Source organism: Podarcis melisellensis, assembly GCF_964234715.1.
Source record: "Podarcis melisellensis genome assembly, chromosome: 5".
In the NCBI taxonomy this organism is placed as follows: Eukaryota; Metazoa; Chordata; class Lepidosauria; order Squamata; family Lacertidae; genus Podarcis; species Podarcis melisellensis.
The window spans coordinates 4,032,650-4,056,145 of record NC_138537.1 but is presented as its reverse complement, the minus strand read 5'-3'; the positions used below and the strand labels follow the sequence as shown (position 1 = coordinate 4,056,145).

The 23,496-nt window shown below is 48.3% G+C and overlaps 1 protein-coding gene across 1 annotated transcript in view; it reads right to left on the bottom strand.

The window, feature by feature from the left end:
* Window positions 1–23,496, bottom strand: part of PSMD1 (proteasome 26S subunit, non-ATPase 1) — a 92,028-nt gene that overhangs the window by 4,133 nt on the left and 64,399 nt on the right. The window contains exons 19-22 of the mRNA XM_081910875.1: window positions 10,878–10,980; window positions 6,663–6,832; window positions 2,764–2,856; window positions 1,784–1,876 (exon numbers count right to left, since the gene is read on the bottom strand). Of these exons, the coding sequence (XP_081767001.1) occupies window positions 1,784–1,876; window positions 2,764–2,856; window positions 6,663–6,832; window positions 10,878–10,980 (459 nt within the window). The remainder of the gene's footprint in view (window positions 1–1,783; window positions 1,877–2,763; window positions 2,857–6,662; window positions 6,833–10,877; window positions 10,981–23,496) is intronic.

The window sequence follows — 23,496 nt, the reverse complement described above, 5'->3', positions numbered from 1 at the left end:
GGGTGATGGCCGCACTTGCAGGGAATGATGGGAGTTGTAGTCCAAAACTACCAGGGAAGGCTGCAGTACATAAATGCCCAAACCAACTTCCCCAGTGCCTGCTTCCATTTTTTAGTTCTCCCCACTGCTCCTACTGCCCCCTTGACTGCTGGGCCTTCACCTCTGGACCCAGTTCATTTCACCTCCGCCCCCAAAAGCAAAGGACAAGCCAGGGTGGAAAGGAACACAGCTTGCTGCTCACCCACCCTGGGCAGAAGAACAGGGAGGGACAGCAAGGAGCAGTGGGGCCAGGGGTTTCTGCTGAGGTGTGGGTCAGTCTCTCAACACTGGCCCTGCACCTACCAGAAAGAGAAATGGGGTGGGAGGAAGAAACATGGGAGCACCACCCCAAGGCAGCTTCTGAGCAAATGACTCGAGCAAGTGATCCAGCCCACATGCTACAAAGGAAGGTGGAGACCCCAAGAGGCTCCTGGGGTAGTGGCAACAGCAAGATTCTTCTCTGATCCCAAACATTAAAGGTAAAGGTAAAGCGACCCCTGGCCACTAGGTCCAGTTGTGGCCAACTCTGGGGTTGCGGTGCTCATCTCGCTTTATTGGCCGAGGGAGCCGGCATACAGCTTCTGGGTCCTGTGGCCAGCATGACTAAGCCGCTTCTGGCGAACCAGAGCAGCGCACGGAAACGCTGTTTACCTTCCCGCCGGAGCGGTACCTATTTATCTACTTGCACTTTGACGTGCTTTCGAACTGCTAGGTTGGCAGGAGCAGGGACCGAGCAACGGGAGCTCACCCAGTCACGGGGATTCAAACCGCCAACCTTCTGATCAGCAAGTCCTAGGCTCTGTGGTTTAACCCACAGCGCCACCCCGTCCCCTATCCCAAACATTAGGAGCAATAAAAAGGGAGCCTCTTCTGGCAACATCTCAGCCTCTTTGGGAGAAATTAGTGCCCGGAGAACCCGAAAAATGGGAATATTTGAGGTAGCTCAGCACTCAGTTTTGCATTTCCCCATGTCTGTTCTCTCCTGAAGAACTCACACTCACTCCAAGTTAGCATGGCCAGAGTGGAAGCCAGGCTGCCCTCCTCAGAAGCAGCCTCCTCATCCACTTCCGAAACTGGTCAGCTTGGATAAGACTGCCTCTATCCCGCTTGCTGCAATCACATCTCTGGCCCTCTTCGGCCTGCCTCCTGTTCCTTTGGGGCTTTCTCTGGGGCCCAACTGAAGGCCAGAGAGTGAGATGAGCAAATAAGGGCCAGGCAGAGGGAGCAGGGTCCCTCCCTGCCCCACGGCCCATAGCCAGGCCTCTGTCTCCCTCTCCATGCTTGACCAGCTCCAGACACCACAGTCTCTGCAAGCCAGAGAGATTCCTGAAGGTTCGGCAAAACATGGTGGTTTCTCCAAATAAACTTGTTCAGTTCAGGTACCACCGTAAGGTAACTGCAAACGCCACTTAACTACATTGAAACCACATTGACTGAATTCATTCAGGGTTTGCTGGATTTAGGGTATAGCTAAGATCTTACTAGTGCTTTGCAGCACAGGGATGTTAGACTACGGTCACTGCTTCTCTCTCTTCCAACTGCAGTGTCAATTTAATGTTGCCTCCCTCTTGACTGACACTGAATGGAGTTGGTGGATCCTTACTGACGCCTAAGGATCCCGCAGACAGAGAAGAAGAGAGTTTGACCACCGGGAAGTGGCTCCAGAGGCCCTTCCTTCCTAGATCAATGTCCCAGAACAGCATTCCTGGACGATGATTCGGAGGATGGGAGATTACAGACTCACCACTTCCATTTTCTCCTCTTCCTTCTTCTCCTTCTCCTTCTCTTTCTCCTTCTTCTTGGCCTTTGCCGTGATGGACAGCACAGCGGTAGAAACCTGAGCGTGAGAACAACAAAAGGCTTTCAGGAGAACAAGCCAATAATGGTGCTCTAAGGGTCAGGCGCAGATATGGCAGCGGGGCAGGAGGCCCCAAGTGGTGTGAGGGAAGTGTGGGTGGGTGTGGAGAGGGGTGGAAGAAGGAGGGTCAGCTGTATGGCCCACGAAGCCCCCAAAATTAGAGGGCCCCAAATCTGGAGGCCCAGTTCACTCTTGCTTCTCAAAAGGTTTGTTTTCAGAGGGTGAGCAAGCAGGAGTTCTTAATCTCCTGAGGAGCCTTCCAATGCTTCTCTGAAAGAGTCCCTGGAGCAGGGAGAGCCTCCCAGTTGGCCTCATATCCCCTCTGAGCACGCAGAGGCAGCATCCTTTGAGGGCTGCTTTTGGGGTTAATTCACACATTACATTTTGACAGATCCGTGTACACCCATTAATACTAATAGTGTACATCTGAAAATGGTGGGCCATTAGTGGAAGCCAGCGCAAGAGGGCTTTCCCCAAGAACACTGGGGGAGGAGAGGGAAGACCATCCCACTGGGCAAACAGAGATGCTCACACCGACTGACCAATCTCCTTAGCGCTACACTGAATTCCACCCATAATTTATGACCAATAAAAACATATGTTTGAAATGAGGGAGGGAAGCATCAGGGATTCAGGACTGCCCGCTGCTCCCTGCCAGGCCCACCGTTTCAGGGCAAACTTAGGTTTTCTACCACACATTGTGTGAAATAGCGCAGAGGGGCAATTTTGGCTTTGATCTCAGGGGCAGAGAAGCCTCGAGACCCGGGAAGGGGTCCCAGCGCAGCAGCAGCAGCAGGGGCAACTGTTTGTTCTGTCTGCACACAAACCAAGCACCCCACATGTACACAGGGAGGCCGTTCACCCACCTTTTCTTTTTCCTTCTCTTTCGGCACCTCCAGCGGGGCTGGGTAGGCAAACGTGGAGGGCTTGACGTTGGATCTGTACTGCACTTTTGGCATCTGCAGAAGGAAGAGAGAGAGAGCGTTTGGAGGGCAAAGTCAGACAGGCATGGCGGAAGGCCGGGGAGCAAAGCGGTAGCCTCGTGCGGTGCCCTCGTTGAGACACGCACACAGGCCAGGTGAAGCACAAATGCTGCCTCTGCCACTCGCCGGAAGCTTCTGAGCCATCGGGGACTGAAATATCATTATTGTATTACGAGGCAATTTAGTCCCGGTGAGGCAGTTGTGCTCTCGCTGGCTCCCACACGGTACAGAGCACTGTTTGTGCACTTGCTTTCTCTCCTGGCTTTTCACATTTCGGCCATGACTGGAAAAGGGTTGTCGAAGGCAGGGCCGGGCAAACAGAAAGTGTGGGGTTTGGTGGCAGGTTCAGAATTCAGCATCCTGAGAATCTCGTATTCACACATGCCCCAAGTTTCTAGCCCTTGTGAGGCTAGAGGAAGGATGCTGAGAAAGACGGAAGGAGCGTCTTGCAAAGGCTACAGTGAAATAAAAAGGTCAGGGAAGATGGGGGGAGTGGAAGACATAGTCTTCTGAGGGATTTCACATGCCTGTCAAAATCCTACAAACTTCATTATGCAGATCCTGAATTAGGATCAAGCACAAGTACCTAAAGTAACACTGGCAAGACTGCCTTTGGTAAGTGTGGCCACTGGCCGCTGACTTCCAAGGCCAAATTATAATCAAGAGCAGATGAGCCTGTTTGTGGACTGTACCACATGGGACCTTTGTGATTGGGTCCCCTCCGCCCTCAAAGGGTCTTAACGCAACCATCTCTCACATAAGCTAGTCCCCTATGCACAGGGACATTTCTTTTAACATATCATGGAGAGTTCAATCTTGTACTTCACAGACTGAGACAAGACTGCAGAAAGCAGGTTTATCCGCTCATCTGTCTGTCTCTGAGAACCGATCTGCCGCCTGCGCCAATCGTTCAGCTCAAGGTGATCTTGCCGGATTTGCAGGGATAAAAGGGTAGCCTGAAGTATGCGAAATTCAGGCGGAGAGGTGGCATGTGCCCAGCCTGCAAAACACATTGCTGAATTCGGCTTGCTGTCGTTGCAGAATCCGAGTTACTTCTGAGACGGCATTTCCATCAGGTTTGATTTCCCCAGGACACAATTGCTCTGAATCATGGCCACGGACACAGATGCGGTTGCGCAGACCGAAGAACAAGCAGATAGAAGTCAGGAAGAGGCTTCTCGCCTTACTGGGCATTTTCACCTGGCAATTCTCTCTGCACCACCCTCTTCGGGAAAGCTTGGAAAGTGCATACCCCACAGCCCGGCCTGCCTGGGAATGTCTACAGTCCTCTACACCACAGATTCAATGGACTTAGTTGGGGAAAGGGGCCTTAGGTCTATGGTAGAGCACCTGACTTGCTTTCAGAAGGTCATCAGTTCAATTCCTGGGACTACTAGTTAAAAATTCTGGGAAGCCTTCCATCAAATGCCTTGAAGGGATGCTGGCAGTCAAAGTAGGCGATATTGGGTTTCACTCCCCAGCAACTCCAGATACAGGAAGCAAGGCTTGGGAATGGTCTCTCTTCCAGAGACTGCAGAAAGCTGCTGCCAGTCAGAGTAGACAATACTGGACTAGAAGGACCAATAGGCTCGCTATTTACTAACTCAGTAAAAAATACAGCTCCATACGTTCACATGATAAAGTAATGCGATTGCTTTTCTGAGTCCTTCACCAACCTGGTGCCCTCCAGAGGTTTGGGACTAGAACTCTTATTAGCACCACCCTGCGTGGCGGAGTTTAAAACATCTGGAAGGCAAGAAACCGGAGAAGGATGCAGAAAAGCAACCTGAAATCCGTACTGTAAATATAATGTGTTCTCCTCCCACTGGCAGAAGCCCCCAGGTTCCAACCAGGCACTTCTTGCACATTCTGAAACTTATACTTGCAGCCTAGAAATGTCTTTTAAAAAATTACTGTATTTTCCGCTCTATAAGACGCACCAGACCACGAGACGCACCTCATTTTTGGAGGAGGAAAACAAGAACAAAAATATTCTGAATCTCAGAAGCCAGAACAGCAAGAGGGATCGCTGTGCAGTGAAAGCAGCAATCCCTCTTGCTGTTCTGGCTTCTGGGATAGCTGCGCAGCCTGCATTCGCTCCATAGGACGCAAACACATTTCCCCTTACTTTTTAGGAGGGGAAAAGGGAGTCTTATAGAGCAAAAAATACGGTATTCTCAGGATACTGAAGGTGTTGGAGATGCAAGTACAAGGACTGCCCAGAGCCCTGGTTCTGCCTGTTAAAAGGATCAAAGCAAAGGACTGCATTTTGAGGATGGTGTTAAGAGGGCTGTGCAAATCGGCGGAGTCCGAAATAAAATCATCTCTACTCTCCAAGCTGGCAAGTCATTTTTCCTAAGCCACCCCTGAGATAAAAGTCTCCAGCAGTGTTCAGGAAGTGGCAAAGGAGGAATGAGGCGGCTTCAGTTTGCTGTGCATTTTCCCTGCCCCCCTTAACCAGAGGGAAGCCAACTTCAAAACCACCCTGAATCTTAAGCTACCTACCACGACCCTGGCGATTTACAATCACTTTCTTTAACGTTGCCAGGAAACAGCTCCCTTCTTCTCCTGCCTACTGGCTGATGCAGATTCTCATCGTGCTTTCCATAGCTGGGGGCGCAATATCCTCTCAGAGGGGGAAGCTTGAAAGATTAACCTTTGAGAGCGCCGATGTGATGCTGTGCTCACTGCTGGCTCCCCTTTTCGCCCACAGGAATCAAACGGTGCCCGAACTTAACGAAAGGGAATATAATTGCATCCCACAAATCTATTTGAAAGGGTGATGCTGAAGAGGAGAGAGATCGGCAGTTCGGGCTTAAGGAGAAGCCGGAAACTGAGAATCTGAAGGCGGTTCCCAGGAAACTGTTAGAGGACCAAACAATTGCCTTGGTTTGGGGGACAGACTTGCGGTGAGGTCAGACCACTGATCCACCTGGCCTAGAATGGGCATCTCCAGGTAGCTGCTGCTCCCTAAAGTCCCAAGAGGGTATTTTCCAGCCCTGCCTCCCAGGGTCGCTTTCACAGAAGATTGAACCAGGTACCTTCTGAAGGCAAAACACCTGCTTGTCCATTATAAGGAAGCTGCTATGCAAGGAGTAGGATTATTGGTCCTTCCAGGCTGGTGTTTCCTGCTCTGACCAGCAGTTCCCCTCCAGGGTCTCAGGCAAGAGGGGGAAAGGCTTTTCAAATCACCCATTAATTAATTCCCTTTTTTAAGGAGATGATAAAATATTAGATCCAAGAGCTTTGGCTCTACAGGCCAGCATGTGTACTACAGTGCTCAGCTTGGAAATCACAATGCTCAACAGCTGAAAGCAGAACCCCAGGGGCAAGACAGGGCCAAACCTATTTACACAAATAATAATAAATAAATAAATAAATAAATAAATAAATAAATAAATAAATAAATAATTTATTTATATCCTGCCCATCTGGCTGGGTTTTCCCAGCCACTAAGAATATTAAAAACACAATAAAACATCAAACATTAAAAACTTCCCTAAACAGGGCTGCCTTTAGATGTCTTCTAAAAGTCAGATAGTTTTTATTTCCTTTCCACAGGGCAGGTGCCATTACTGAGAAGGCCCTCGAAGCTGGACCTCAGTGTCCAGGTGGAGATGCTCCTTCAGGAATACTGGGCCAAGGCCGTTTAGGGCTTTGAAGGTGAGCACCAAACTCTTCTTCACTGGGTTGGGCAGGTAAGAGGCAACTCTGGAGCATGCAGAATGCCACCAGGCCATTCTGACCGACGCAACGCCATTTCAGCCCCCGGAAGGACGTACCTTGAGGTCCTTGTTAAGGCCGATGACGCAGGTCGGGGTGAAGGCCAGCGACAGGAAGTGAGAGAGAGGAAACCAGAACCAGAACTGGGTGAAGACCAGAACGCCGACCACCGAAGGCATGTGTGTGTGTCCAGTCCTCGACTGCAGAGAAATAGTCACGTTGTGGCCGCCTGGGGAGGTAGCAAAAAAGAAACACGGGAGGTGAGGGTTGCTTGGATTAACAAAGGGCCCAGAAGAGCCGCTGCAGTTCCATGAGGTTTGGGCTGGTCTCTTCTCCAAGAAGTGACTGTGATTAAATGGTATACCAAACACTGAAATAAAACAATGAGTAAAAGGAAACCAAACTGGGAGGAACAAGACAGTAGAAAGAGTTCACCCTCCTCACTCCCACCCGTGTCAAGAGGTGGGTATAAACCAGGTTTCCCCAATCTGGTGCCCAGCAGATGTTTTGGGCTACAATTCCGTGTCCCTGCAAGGTTGCTGAAGGCTGACGCAGAGCTAGCAAGCCAACCGCTTTTTGTTCACCTACTTAGAACAATTCTTGCAAATCCTCATTCAGAGTGAGCGGTAGCCATCATTTGCCTGATGTGGCCGGTCATTCCTAGAAACCCTGGGATAACTCAGGGGGCAGAGCATGGGGTGTTAATCTCAAGGTTTGAGCCCCTCAAAGGATTCCTGAATTGCAAGGGGTTGGACTAGATGACCCCTGTGGTCCCTTCCAACTCTACGATTCTACGATCCCTCTCTAGGAACCGACCACAGTGAGCACTTGGGAAACAGCAGGATCAAAGCATCTGTTGCTCTAGCTTAGTGACGGGCTTTGCAAGCAGTGGTCAGCCAGATGTTTCTCGGAACTTAAGAATAACATGTCTCCTTTATTATTTCCCCTCCAACACCAGGAATTCTGAGGTAACTCGCTCGGAATACAGAGATTTGACTCAGCTGTCATGAAGGTATGTGGCAGAATGTCTGATATACTAGTCAGAGGTATAATCCAGCTATGTAGGCTTTGCTGATTTCATCTTTGTACTGTTGCTAATTAATTTATATACTGTACACCACTTCACAGATTTTTTCTAAGAGGTTTATTTTTTCCCCCTAAATGAAAATAATAAATACAAATAAATTAGTATCTCTCTGCTCCATTCTCTCTCCTTCTCCCTTATTTCCACTTGCCTGGAAGCAAAATTACTTCTCCATCCTTTCCCCCCCATCCGATCTTCCTGTGCCTAATAACTAAACTAGGAAGAAGGGGAAAGTCTGCAAGAGATTACACTCCCCCTCTCGACCAGAAGCAGCTTCAGATTCTACTTCCTTCTTCCTACGGGTTATAAATCTCAGCAGCAGAATTAATCCTGCCAGATAACCAAACCCCTTAATTTCATCCTTGCAAAGCAGAGATCAGAGAGCTCATCAGGTTGATGCAACGCAGAAGCTCCCAGCCAAAGCCAAACAGAAAGGTTAGGCCCACAGAGGGAGTGGGAAGGTGTTAATCGGATTTTCAGGGCTTCCAACCAGTTAGGCAGATGGGAGCTGGAGAAGGCCACCGGCATATTTATTGCTGCTGATGAGGCAGAGGGCAGTGGGCCTAATCTATTTAAGATGCAATCAAACTTCAAGCCCTTTTACGTTGGGGGAGAGGAGACTATGGAGGCCCTCCTCAACCATCAGACCTGTAGCAGACCTGCCTGGGAGTGCAGTTGTAAGGCTGACAATGGTCCAGATTTGGCCAGAAAGTAAACACCACGACCAGAGCAACCAGAAAGTTCTGAATTTGTTAGGTGTATTCTGCAGTATAGGGTTCTACAGGATCACTCTGGATTGCTTAAGTTGGGAAGGGGCTCCCTGCTAATGAGTAGTGAGATCTATCTCTCTCTCTCTCTCTCTCTCTCTCTCTCTCTCTCTCTCACACACACACACACACACACACACACACACACACACACTTGCTTCAGGCTGTGTTCACATGCCAAGCACACCCTGCTGAAACCCATCATGACTTTGGTTTAAACAACTTTGGAATTTTATTTTTCAACATTTAGCCTCTTGACTTCGCCTGCCTAAAATCTTGTCATTTCTGGAGGAGGTGACCTCAGCCCTCAAGCATTGCATTCACACTCTCACGGTTTCTGTTCTCTTTGCATGACACCCAAACTTTCTCTTGGCTCCCTGTCCTCAGGGCCTGTCCGGGAGCAGGAAAGTTATGTGATCTTGCTCTGCTGCTCATCTCAGGAGCATCACCAGGGTTTGAAGGGACATGGGTTGAAACAGAAACAATTTAGAAAACAGGATTGCTAGGAATTCTTCCAACTCAAGATCAATTTGTGCCGAGCTGGTAAAGAGTGATTTTTCTGTAGCCACATTCTGCCACTTTCAAAGCCAATTTTTCGGCATATTATTAAACTCGTGAAGAATGTGGGGTTGTACTACTTGTTCACATAACTCATACAGCACTCTGCTCAGAAGCAGGAAACTGGTTTATTTGCTGTCTTTCCTTGCTCTGCACATTCATTTTCAAGTTTCAAGTTTCAATTTTCAATTTTGAAAACGAAACAAAACTGCCACCCTGCATTTTCCTCCCCATGATTGGTTCATACACTGGTAGCATCCCAACTTATCCTTTCTGGCTTGTCCACCTTTCTCACCTTTAACCAAGGCTTAGCTGCCAAAATCGTGCTGGCTGGGACTGATGGGAATTGCAGTTCAAAACATTTGGAGGGCAGAAGGTAGGAGAAAGCTGAGTTACAGCCAGAGTAATTTATAGATGCCTTTCTCCCAGAACCTGCTGATGTGGTTCTGAAGATCAAGTCACATGGAACTCTGTGGCCTGGGAATTCTCTATGGCAGCTGAGAAATAAGGTCCCCAAGCCCCGAGATGTTATCACTCCATCCCTCAAACAGAGAACCACGTCTTCCCATCAGCAGGCAGCTGTAAATCTTCTGTGACAATGTAGGGACAACCTGAGATATGCATCCCTGAGAAGAAAGGTCAGCCCTGTTTGTGCAGACAACCAACAACCCGAGGCAGGTCCAATTTCAGGACGTGTCAGCCAAGTGATTCACGCAAGCAATAAAATCCAAAAGACAGAATCTCATTTGGCGCTTCGTGTTGCTGATGTGCTATTGGTGCTTAAACAACTCGGGGGACTAATGAGTTGTTTACAAATGCGATGAAGACATCTAAAGCAGGGTGGACAGCGACTGCAGATTGGGTGCAGGAGCTTAATGCAAGACAGAAGCTGAGGAGCCTTAAGGACTGCTGCTGCCCCTCGCAGATGCATTTGACCGCTCAAAGCTGCCATGAATTCTGTGGGGCGGCCTCAGGCAAGCCAGTATCTCTCAGCTTCTGCAAAATGAGGGTGAACATCATCCTGGGTGGCCACCAACCAGGGCAGATCTAAAAGGAGCTTGGACCAATCCATGCAAGGTAAGGCCATCCATGGCTACCAGTCGCAATGACTATGCCCTGGTCCCCCAGTCGGAAGGAGCATGCCTCTGAGCACCAGTTGCTGGGGAGTGTGCTGTTGAACTCAGGTCCTGCCTATGGGCTTCCCAGAGGGATCTAGTTGGTCACTGCGAGACCAGGAAGCTGCAATAGAGGCTCCTATGGTGTGATCCAGAAGGATATTATCTTGCTTTTCAACAGTGCCCCCCTTTGGGTCTGATCCAGCTACAGGGCTCAGCCTCTAACTTGCAGGGCTGCTGTAACAATTACTGAGCACATGAAGCACTGTGGACACTCTTCGCAAATTCTAATTATTAGGTATTCACAAATCTGCCAGCTTTTAGTCTCCATGGCAGGAGCATCCCTACACGCATCAAAGGCCAGGATCCTTATAAAAAAAGCTGCCCTGTGAAACCTGGAAATAACACATGTCCGTAATGACCGCAGATGCTTCAAGACACGATGCCTCGCTTTGCTTTGCTACGGCACACAAGATGGCCAATCTGTAAAGCCCTGTGCATACTGATAGGACTATACAAATAAACCCATTACCATAATTTCATAATCATTCAAAGTACTTAAAGGAAAACAAGGACGGCGGCAAGGTACACATTCTGTGGGGGAAGTGGAGAGATCAGCGTGGCTGGGAAAAACCTTACACTGGGCTTCGTGCAAGTGTGCATGTTCCAACTGATTTGTTCAGCGAATTGAACAATAAAATGAAAAGGAACTGACTGAACCCAACACCTCCTTGCAGCAGCAGAAATCACCTGCGTCCAATATGCCCTGAGCCAGGATTGCTCCAAACTTGGCCATCACATCGTCGTGTTTATCGTTGATGACTTTGGAATAGAGCTGCCTGAACTGGCTGACCTGCAAGAGAGAAGAGAGGGGCAAGGATTAAAACACAAGTATAAAACAAAACAAAACTGCATCAAGGTGCAGGGGATTCCAAACACAATTCTGTGATCCTTTAAACAAATTGATTTATTCATTCAGCATTCCATTTATATCCCACCTTTTCTCCAATGAGCTCAAAGTGGCATACATACTTTCCCCTCGCTCCATTTCATCCTCACAACAAGCCTGCGAGGTAGGTGAGGCTCAGAGAGGCAGTGACTGGCACCCAAGGTCACCCAGTGGGCTTTCTTGGCTGAGTGGGGATCTGAACCCTGTTTCCCAGGCCCTCGTCTAGGTCTGACACTCCAAGAAGAAGAGTTTGGATTTGATATCCTGCCTTTCACTCCCTTTAAGGAGTCTCAAAGCGGCTAACATTCTCCTTTCCCTTCTTTCCCCACAACCAACACTCTGTGAGGTGAGTGGGGCTGAGAGACTTCAGAGAGGTGTGACTGGCCCAAGGTCACCCAGCAGCTGCATGTGGAGGAGCTGGGAATCGAACCCAGTTCACCAGATTACGAGTCCACCGCACTTAACCACTACACCACTGCTGGCTCTCCAAGCACGAGATCGCACTTATCTAGGAAAACTATGTTAAAAAAAAACATGCCATTCTCCTTGCCCTTCAGTAGCAAACTGAATCCTGGGTTTAACCACCTGACCAAGTGCTAATTTGAATCGGATGGCATGAATCAGTAGCAAACAACAACAACAACAACAATAATAATAATAATGGCGTAATATCTTCCTAGGCAGCAGAGGCTGCCATTCCTCTCTTGCCTTCCATAAGCAGGAAAATCCTAGCGCTGGAGTCAACAAAGCCAGCCTGTACATTTCTGGACAAGGGCAGAAAGAATGTTCCAAAGGCAGGATGCAATTCCTCCCCGTTACTCAATTTTCTCTAATAAATCAAACCAAATTATGGAAGCCGCTAATATGATTCCTTCCTAAGCCAATTCCTCCGCATGCTTAGAATTGCTTTAGAGTAATGAATGGAGCGGCGTTTCCGTAAAAGCCCACGACGAAAGAAAACAAGGAAACTGCTTTACGTGCCTTCGGCATTTATTTCACTGGATGGGTTTGAAGTCTCTTAACAAATTCGGGTTGGTGGGGGGGCGAACTGACTAAAAGACTAACGAGGACTTTAAGTGCTCCCCTCCCCCCCTCATGGGCTTAGCTCCACAAGCTTCTCAGTCTCAGAGAATTAGGACAGGGACAATAAGGAGTTCACCCCTGAGTTTTCTGCAAAGAGGATCCCCTTCTGGGCCTGTGTCACTCTGATTAACTGGGCTTTGGTGCCCTCTTAGTTATTCTGAGCTGCTAAGAGTGCCCCTGTTTTCTATTGTTTTCTGTTAAGTTTATAGTGCTTTCCAGATCTCCTTTAGGAAGGAGTCGGACGCAGTCTGAAATAAATCAAGTATAAAAGAAACAGGGCACCTGTATCATGTCCCGGAGGCAGGGAGGTGGAATGGCTAGATGCAGAAACGCAGGCTAGCCATCTGCTCTCCTGGCACTTCTCTGGGGCTCAACTGCTCCCTCCCACTGTAACTTTGCCTACATAAATTGCCCATCAAGGTCCCATGACAAACATTGGTGTCTGATAGGTAGATATTGAACAACTATAGGCCTGAGGGTCCCACCCTTGGAGAAGCCTAGCACACACGCCAATGCCATTTTTAGATGGCATCTGCAACACTGACTGTCACTGGCAACAGCAGTGGTGCAGCAATAAAACTGATAGCACATTTGCCAAGCTAAGCAGGGTCCAGTATGCTTTCAAACTGGATGGGGGACGGCGTGTTGAGATTCCTGCATTGCAGGGGGTTGGACTAGATGACCCAAGGGGTCCCTTTCCAACTGTACAGTTCTATGATTCTATATAAATCACAAGTAAGTTTATCTAAAGTTATCTCTCCCCATTCTGAAGGAAATCAGCCCTGAGTGCTCACTGGAAGGACAGATCCTGAAGCTGAGGCTCCAAGACTTTGGCCACCTCATGAGAAGAGAAGACTCCCTGGAAAAGACCCTGATGTTGGGAAAGATGGAGGGCACAAGGAGAAGGAGACGACAGAGGACGAGATGGTGGGACAGTGTTCTCGAAGCTACCAGCATGAGTCTGACCAAACTGCGGGAGGCAGTGGAAGACAGGAGTGCCTGGCGTGCTCTGGTCCATGGGGTCATGAATAATAATAATAAATAAAATAATAAATTTTATTTATATCCCGCCCTCCCCAGCCGAAGCTGGGCTCAGGGCGGCTAACAACCGTCAAAATAGTTCAACATTCTAAAAACATTCATTATAAAATTAATTAAAATCAAATTAATGGCAACCATCAAGCAAAATTCTGTGCAGATTGCCAGAGGAGGGGGTCAGGCTGCGCCCTGACCAAAGGCCTGGTGGAACAGCTCTGTCTTGCAGGCCCTGCGGAAAGATGTCAGGTCCCGCAGAGCCCTAGTCTCTTGTGACAGAGCGTTCCACCAGATTGGAGCCGCGGCTGAGAAAGCCCTGGCTCTAGTTGAGGCCAGCCTAACCTCTCTGTGGCCTGGGATCTTTAGGATGTTTTTATTTGCAGACCGTAAATTTCTCTGTGGGACATACCAGGAGAGGCGGTCCCGTAGGTACGAGGGTCCTAGGCCGTATGAAGAGTCAGATACGACTAAACGACAACAACAACATCTCCCCCACCACCATATCTTCTTCTTCTTCTATCACTCGTAGCCGAGTAAGATTGTCTTCCATAAACACTGTTTTAACAATGAGTCCGTAAGTGACTGTGGACTCAAATGCTAGATCCACACGTCCTTCCACAGTGGGGACATTGGTTTCTGGGTGAGAGTTGATCAGTGTGGATTTGCCAAGCGTGCCTACCTCTTAGCACGTTTCTCCCACCATATACCACACACATGCATGACAACTTTTTTTGTGGTTTAAAAATTACACAGTTCAATTCCTCCTGGGATAGCTCAGTCAGCAGAGCACAAGACTCTTGATCTCAAGAGTTGTGGGTTCGAGTTCCATATTGGGCAAAAGATTCCTGCATTGCAGGGGGTTGGACTAGATGACCGGTGTGGTCCCTTCCAACACTATGATTCTCTCTTCCATTCCTTCCTGGCGGCTCAGAATGGGAAAATGATTCATTTTCAAAAAGACACACATAATAAGACCATCACACCAGTGAAATTAAAGTTACCCTCCTGCACACATGCCAGCTTAATCCAGATGTTGAATGCCAGCCCAACAAGGGAAAGTTTTACAGCTCTTCCCAACAACTGAAGTTCTCAGGGTGCCAAATTCTTCCCCTGGTACGAGATTCTGCTTATGAGGGAGGGAACACATAAAAGCCTAAAATATTCCAGCGGAGCAGGGGATGTTGTGCTTGAGCTTCTTTCAACACTTTTGCTTGGGGCGGGGGGTGTCAGCGGGGAGAGACAGAAACCAAAAGGCATTGCAGCACGTGGAAGACAGATTAAAACCAGGTTGCTTTTTGCCCAGGGAGCTGCCTCTTCATTCCTGTGGCTTCCAGAACATGTGGACTCATGTTGTTTATAAGACCTTGACAGTTGCTATAAACTCTGAAAATAAAAAAAAGATAAAGAAAAAAAGTTGCTCGCCACACGGGCTATGATCTAGAATCCACACCATAATCAAATCTTCAGAGAAACAGATCACGGCCGGAGCTGGGAGACATTCCGCAGATCTGCTAATGTTCACACTGGCGTCTGCAGTCTGACAGCAAAGGGCTCTCTGCATACGATGGGAGGGCTGGCTGGACCCCTGCGACACGGCACTTGGGTATGGAAGCTATTCAGAGCCACCAGCGATGCTCTAGGATGCAGTCCAGGGACTGGCAAGCCACATCCGACTGGGAGGTGATTGATGGCAATGCCAGAGTCGGTTCTGAGAGCTTAAGCATGCCTGTCATCTGAACACAGAAGAATCACACACCACAGAGGAACCCATATCTCCCACCCCCTTTTTGTTGCCCAAGTCCCCGATCTAAAGGGCCTTCCAGAACAGCCACTCACACAGAGATGCAGCAGGCAACCCCCTCTCATGTGTTAAGGCAATTCTGCTTGCTTTCCTGCACCCAACCACATTCACTGCACACGTGTGTCAGATTTCTACCTCTGTACCTGCAAGGGGAGACTGACTGAAAAGTGGAATGGCTGGAGCTGTGATGAATCATACCCATACCCAGCAAGCAGCCTTTTCGGAGGCCTTGGGATTCATCATCGCAGCGTTTATTCAATTTCTTGCTGCATGCAAACATCACCAAGGCACGCAACTGGGGAATTACTGACCTGAGTAAACTAGAGGCACGACTCATTTTTAACAATGAAGGCCCGACTAAATGTTTCATAGGACTACATTGATTCGTGCTTTTGCATTTCTGGGTGTATGTGCATTTTAAGTGAGATGTGGGCCTGATGCTGTCTAATGTCCCTGGACTACAACTTCCACCATCCCTGACCAACAGCCACACTGGCTGGGGCTGATGGGAAGTGGAGTCTAACCATTATCCTGAGGCCCCCAGGTTCCCCACCACTATCCTAACCCTCTCCACAGAAAGAGGCTTTTCCTACATTAAAAATGGCCTGCCTGCTTTTGGCCTGGAAATCAAACCAAAAAAGAGGGAGAGAGGGGAATTTTTGCAAACTAACTTCGACTGCCATACATGTTGCAAGTTCTACAGAGAACTAAATACAAAAAGGTGTGTGGCAGAAACTCTGTCTCAAAGATGGTACCTTGCTGGCCTGTTGACATGTAAAGCAGCCAGAGACTGCAAAAGAACCTTTGCTGTTGTCTCTGCATCCTTTGGCATATTTCAGACCCAGGCTATTGATACAATTGCTCCAGCAAACAGTTGCGCAGCACCTGAAGGAAACTCCACGTTAAACCCACAAACTTCAGGGGAGCACAAAAAGCCCACAGAATACTGGGCGCAGAATGTACCTTCCCAAAAAACTCAGGCTTCACATTTAACACCCCCCCATCAGCATGTTTCAAGTCCTCATGGGACAGCAAAGATGTGCTGGGAAACATATGGGGCAATGTTTGCTAAGACGCCGCACAAGCCAGAGGTGGCTTGGGCAAAACTCCTTCCCCTTTGACTAACAGAGCAAGACATATGCAAAATAGTAAAAACTGGATAATAAATTCTGCCAAGTGAAATAATTTATACCTGTTGCAGAACCCAGTGTCTCCTGGTGCTGAATTTCAAGTGCAGACTTTCAACTCCCTGCCATGCCAAGCGCATAATGCACACGGCCCTGTTAATAAAGCCTACATTTGCTAGCTTGTGAATCCTACAGTACAACCCCAGATGGGGTGGGTCCCCAAAGAGAAAAATCTAAATGATTTAGTATCCCCTCTTCCTCTAATTAACAGCAGGGATTGCAGCCCACCGGGATGGTGGCTTGCGGACTGAAGTTCTCAGCCCCCCTGAAATGAATGGGGGGTGCACAAGAGCACTTCCCTTCGCAGCAAGACTACCTCCAAATCCCTCCTTCCATCCACGTCTATTCTAGACACCCTACCATTGTGGTTAACTGTCAGCTCTTTAGGTCTGCCAGGCCAGAAGACCAGAACTGGGAAGGATGTGCCGCATGGCGATATTTTTAGAGCAAGGTATGAAACCTGTCTGTGGGTTGCGTGCCCTCCACCCTCTCGACAGAACTCCATGGCTCTTTGAAGTTTTACGGCCTTAGAAAAAGGCCTGCTGGGGTACATTTGGGTGGCGTCCAGGGCACCGTTGGAAAACAGGCAGCAATTCACTCCACTTCATTTGCGGCAGGCCATTCAGCATCTCAGTGGCTGACGAAAGCCAGAACAGCTCAGCTCCTGCGTTTAAAAAAGGCTACCAACTGCAGCGTTAAAGCAAACCGTCAGGGCTATCTTGTTCACAGCACTCCAGAGCAAATGCCACAATCTCCTCCTCTAGAGTTCACCGGGCACAAGGATCGTCTACAGCAAGCCTTCAAGTCAAAATGAATTCCACTAGCCAAGCTTTACTGCTGAGGGGTCAAAATTAAACAGGCTGGTTGAGACCTGAACAACAGCCCACTCAATGCCTTAGAGAAAGTAGCCAAGCTACAGTGGTACCTCAGGTTACATACGCTTCAGGTTACAGACTCCGCTAACCCAGAATTAGTGCTCCAGGTTAAGAACTTTGCTTCAGGATGAGAACAGAAATCATGCTCCGGAGGCGCAGCGGCAGCAGGAGGCCCCATTAGCTAAAGTGGTGCTTCAGGTTAAGAACAGTTTCAGGTTAAGTACGGACCTCTGTAACAAATTAAGTACTTAACCTGAGGTACCACGGTAACCCCCTTTAAGTACGCACTGACACATTAAAAGCAGGATCCTACTGAACACACATAAACCAGCGTTGCTTATGTCAAAATTCCAAGCCGGTTTTGTGCTGCAAACCCTGTTTTTATGCCACCGCAACACAGACATACTTGGGAGAGAGGGCCCAGCAAACACCTGAAGCCCAGTGTTGTCCTATCTCCTCCCAACGCCTGGTGAAGTTTTGTGCTGGCTTTGCGGTACAAACTCTGGGAGCCCTCATGTCTGAGGATATGTTCTGAAAGCACAGGAGGCCGCAAGCTTGTTGCTGAAGCTAAGCAGGTCTAGTTCTGGTCAGTAACAAGATGTGTGGACGGCCTGGGAACCCTTGGCTTCTGGGATGTAAGGAAGGTGAGACATAAATGCAGAAAATAAATACCCTCTAAGCACCTGGTTGACTTCTGCTGCTTTAGGTAAAGGTAAAGGTACCCCTGACAGTTAAGTCCAGCCGCGAACGACTCTGAGGTTGCAGCGCTCATCTCGCTCTACAGGCCGAGGGAGCCGGCATTTGTCCGCTTCCACAGACAGTATTTCCAGCTCATGTGGCCAGCATGACTAAGCCGCTTCTGGCGAAGCTAGAGCAGCACATGGAAATGCCGTTTACCTTTCCGCCGGAGTGGTACCTGTTTATCTACTTGCACTGCGTGCTTTTGAACTGCTAGGTTGGCAGGAGCTGGGACCGAACAACAGGAGCTCACCCTGTCGCAGGGCTTCGAACCGCCGACCTTCCGATCGCCAAGCCCAAGGCTCAGTGGTTTACACCACAGCGCCACCCGCGTCCCCCACTACTGCTTTAAGCTACCACAGTAAGCAGCTGCAAGGGAGAAACCAGGGCACCATTTCCCCCAATACCATCAGCCATTGTGGGGATTGGCTCCAGGCCAGGTTGAGATGCACTGCAGGTCAAAGGAGGTCTTCCCAACTGCTGCCTGAAAATGTCTTTAAGAGCCCCTGCTCTTGCTGAACTGATACATGGTGGAGCGTCCATCAGCGCCACTTTTCAAAAGGAAGCTCGTAAGAGGAAGCAAGAGGATGTGATCAATAGCTGCCCACTGAATTTGCCGCTCAGGTTATACTCAGCTAACTCGCAGCGGATCCAGCGATGAAATACAGCCCCAGAAGGCTGCTCCCCAAACACGGCAGTTCAGTTTATAGCTCCAACTGTCAGGAAGGCTCATTCTCGACAGCTCATAGCAGCTCCTGGAAATGAAGCACTTTTGCCTTTCCATTGTGCAACTGACAGGCTTTATGGACGATGTGATGTTGCTCAGAAGCAGCGGCTCCTGCATTTTCTGCATTCCGGCTGCCGACGTCCACGTCAATCCTCTTGGCGAGGAACGCTGTGCTACCTGCCACAGGAGCGCAGGGATTCCAGGGAATGTCTGAGGGTGCACCAGCCAGGCTTGCTTGCCCTGAGTGAACCTGAGTGGCAAGCCCCACAACACCAGCCAAGGCAACAGCAACCACCAACACCATGGCCCCTTACTGCAGGGAAGGTTAATAATCATCTTATAGCCTGCCTTTTTATTAAAAGTAATCAAAGTGGCACACAACAAAACCATGAAAGCACAGGATGGTAATCCAACTAGCATGTCCTATCAGTGTAAGGATTTCTGCTTGCACAATGGAAGTGCCCCCCCAATCCCTGCACACCCCTTAAATCTGTTTTTGGGGTTCCCCCAAGCCCCTGAAGCAGATCTGGGGAAGGGTGCAGGGTGTGGGGGCCAGGAGCGGAAAGTTTAATTGAGCAAGCGTTGATCCTTGTGCTGACAGGACACACTCGTTGGATACCACAGAAAATTGGATATATTACTGATATAATATGATCAGTAAAATGCAAAGAAATGCAACCAAAAACTTCAAAACAAAACAAAAACACAAGCCTGGCAGCTGCAAGAGTCGGTTATGTTCTACATTAAAATTAGCAAGAATATGACTTGGCTGGTTTCACTCACAAAGAACCTCCCCCCCTATTGAAGTAAAGGTGTGTTCTGTTTCTGGTAGGTGCCACATGAAGAGGGAGCTGTGTCAATTCCAACTGGGAGGGCAATGAAGGGTCATGTTCACTTGCTGAGTCTCCTGAGATGGTGCTGAGAGCAAGGGCTTCTGACACTGATCTCAATTCCCAGGCAGCCCTACATAGGAGCAGGTAACTGGTCCTCTGAAGGCTAGAACCAGCACCATGGAAGGGGCTCCAAAGCAAAAAAGAAGCCAAAGGAATAGCAGTTGTGGGAAGCCACAGGCAGAGAGTGTGTGCTTGAGCTCAGCGTAATATAAAACCTTTGTGTTATCTCTTACGTCTTGGGGTCTAGGTAGGTTTGCCCAGGTCCATTCACAGTGAGCTTCATGCATGTGCAGGGAGCCGGAGCCAGGTCTCCCCGATTCAGATCCAACACCCAATCCAACTTCTCAATTTACACAGCCAATTGCAAAATAATGTGACTTGTGTGGCTAGATGCAGGTCTTTTAGTAATGCTATGCAGAGCGAAAGCAGCTTGGGTTTGAATCCCCCACGGCAGGCTGCATTTACTGCAGTGCCACAACCCTACCCCCCACAACATCTGATTGGGGCCGGCCCACCCATGAGGCACAGCATGGCAACTGCCTCAGGCGGCAGAATCCACTGGACCAGCAGATCTTGCTGCCGATTTGCTTCCTCCCTTGTTCCCGATCATAGGTGTAGATCCTCTCTTGCCCTTTCTTCCCTGGCGGGCAGGGGGGGAGCCATTTTGGGGTCCGCCTCAAGTGCTGAAATGTCTTGGGCTGGCCCTGCATTTAATTCTGTTTTTCCACCACCCCAAGGGAAAATTCATCATTCCTATTTTATGGATGGGGTACTGGTGCCAAGAATGTCTGGATCTGCCAGGGCCTTGAAGTGAGTCCAGCTTCACAGGTCTTCCACGTCCAAGTCCAACATTATGCTCCACTGCACTAAGACTAACTCTCCACTCAATCTAGTTCATCTTTTGGAAATCAAAGATGCTAATTGCTCCCATGTCTTCCGAGCTGTACAGATATCTGCTTCGGATCAACCAATACCCACCCTCTTTCCTTCTTCTGCAGCAAGCCGGTAAGACAATAGCATCTAGTAGGAGGGCTTATTATCCTGCAGTTGACTCTACTTGCTCTCTAGAGTAATCCATGAGCTCATCCAGATCAGGTTCCACTTTCCCCATCCATTCATAGATGATTAGGTAAAGCATTTACACCCTACTCCACGGCTGAAAAGGATCCCAACACGGCTTGCATAAAACCATTAGCAAACAAGGCAGGCCCTGCTCTTCCGAGCTGATCATATTCAGTGAGCTTTCTTCACCTGATAAGAACTCTGCATTGCTTTACAAACCACGTGCCAGAAAGAGATAGTGCCTCATGAGCCTTCTCCTTTTGTTCAGAAATAGATAGGGATGATGCACACTGTGTTTGGCTGTGGTGCCTGTTGGTATGGTGGACCAAGGATAATAATTTTGTCTGGTTCTTTGTACAGGTTGGCTTAAAAATTCAGATATATTTTCAACGAGGCTTCACCCCTATTGCATCCAGTAAAACAAGCGGCAGGGCCAATCCTGTGGATAAGCTTAAGGAACAAACACCAATATTGTCTGTATGACATGTGCACTTAAAAAAAATGCATACTGGTTTAGAGACTACATTGCACTTACAACTGCCTTGCTTTCAATCTTGACCACACTTGTTCAGTGTTTTATTGGTCAATGAAATCTGAAGATGCTTTCTATCTCTGCCTAGGATTTCAAAACGCAGCATTTTATTTGCCGTATTTTTTGCTCTATAAGACTCACTTTTTCCCTCCTAAAAAGTAAGGGGAAATGTGTGTGTGTCTTATGGAGTGAATGCAGGCTGCACAGCTATCCCGAAAGCCAGAACAGCAAGAGGGATTGCTGCTTTCACTGCTCAGCGATCCCTCTTGCTGTTCTAGCTTCTGAGATTCAGAATATTTTTTTTTTCTTGTTTTCCTCCACAAAAAACTAGGTGCGTCTTGTGGTCTGGTGCGTCTTATAGAGCGAAAAATACGGTAATCGAGAACATATGTTGCTCCAACTTCACAGGAACCAAGGAAAGCTGAAGCATTAAAATGTTATACCTGGTTCAGCTTTCTGAGAATCTCTTGCTCCCCTCTTTTTTAAAAAATAATCAAGTTTTTAGTCCTTAAGGGTTTTGTGGCAGGCTTGACACAGTGTGGGCAATGTCCCAGGTGCAAGAAAGGTGCAGGATAAAACTGCCCACGTTCAGAGTGCAGAGCTTCAGCTCCTTGCCACTCCCCCTGCCTGGGAAAAGTCTGTGGTGGGTCAGAATAATGTAAAATAGGCAAAATCATGTAACTCGTCTTGATTTAAATAATTTATACAGTTTACTCATTTATTTTTAAAAAGTCTTGACTACAGACAGCCCTAGAATCATAGAATTGGAAGGGACCCGATGGATTATCTGGTCCAAGCCCCAGCAACGCAGGAATTCTGTCCACAGCTGCCCCTGGTTGGACTCAAACCACCAACCTTCTGGTTAACAGCCAGACGCACTACCCCAATGATCAAGATAGCCTTCTTCCTCAGCCTTTCCTGAACCACAGAAGCTCTTCTGCTATTCCCCCATATCTTAGCCCCAGTAATGATTACAAAGTACAGATCTCCAACGCCCAGCACCTTTCATGCCCATCTTCTGTAGACTGCAGGAACTCTAGACAGGCAGCTTCTCACTTCTGCGGCTTGCATATCACATAGCGCACCACTGGCACAATATGCGGGGAGCGCAGCAGCGGCAGCAGGAAAGGGAGAGAGCTGTGCTCACGTTCAGTAGACGCCTCCCAATTTCCCAAGTCTAACATGCAAAGGAACAGGATGAGGCTTTTACATCAGATCTATTAACTAATGACATTACATGCATCAGAGAGTTGGAACAACCTAGTAGGATGCTTGCCAAGGCCTCTTGCTTAGCACTTTTGTACAAACAGGGAGGCTTTTACATGTGGATGTTCTCAGATGTCTTATGCTACAGGTGGGTTGTTTTAAACTGAATCTACCCCAACCTACACTGAGAAAGAATATTACTTTTTAAACTGCCGTTTCGAGGAGGCATTTTACTTTTTTACATTGCTGCAACAACTTAAATCCAGGACGCCTTTCCCAGAAAGCCAAACATGTCGTTTCCCAGGACAAGGTGCTATTTTTAAAGAAGAGAGTTACACTTCAAAAATTTGCACAACAATTTAGAATGGTGGCCTGTTCCAGGAAATCCAGTATGGCTAAGTTACAAAGCCTTCGTACCAGACACAAGATATGCTCACACATGCTATTTATTAGTATGGACCATGGGCCCACGTACAGCCCTGCGATACAGAAGTGAAAGAACCCTCCAAATTCAGTAAAAAAATGCAGGGCAATATCCCAGAGAGCAGAGCTTCCAATGAAGTTTGAGAAAGCGACGTACTGAAAAATGAGTCACCAACACAATGCTCCATCACAGCCTTTTCGGGCTGCGTGGTATGAACCAAAGCTTCATTTAGCCTGGGAAGGACTGTGGGCGGCCATCCCACGATCTAGACTGGGAGAGAAATGTGCTCCTGAGCCAAAATCAGAGGCCCAAGAGGCTGCCTGCTTGCCACAGGAGACTAGAAATGAACTTCAGCACATTCCTCTGTATGGTCGACCCATTAAGAAGTAAACATTCCTTGGATATGCTGATTGTCCCCATCAAATCAACACATTTGCATCCAAGGCCTCCAGAGCTCTGCTGTTTTCATCTCTGTGCAATGGATCAATCCAGCTGGTCATCTACCTGTGCTGGGCCTGTGGCTTTGGTCTCTGAAGAGTTTTTACTCTCCTGTTTAGCTTTTCCTTGCACTGAAGGCCAAGTCATAAACCAGGGAAAGGTGTTAAAAAAAACATGCTACCGAATGCAAACCAAAAGACCAATAGTCCACTCAAACAGGCGGTAAAATGAAAACTGCTCCAAGTTTAAAACTGCGACCTCAGCGGTTTGCCTGGGGAAAGAGGAGCGTTTCTGTGAGGTTTCTGTCCCCTGGACAGCAAGAAAGGTAGCTCCTTGGAGATGGCACACTTTGATATAATGATACTCACGGCCAAGCATCTCTTGCAATTTTCTGAACTCAAATATCGTTACAAAAATGA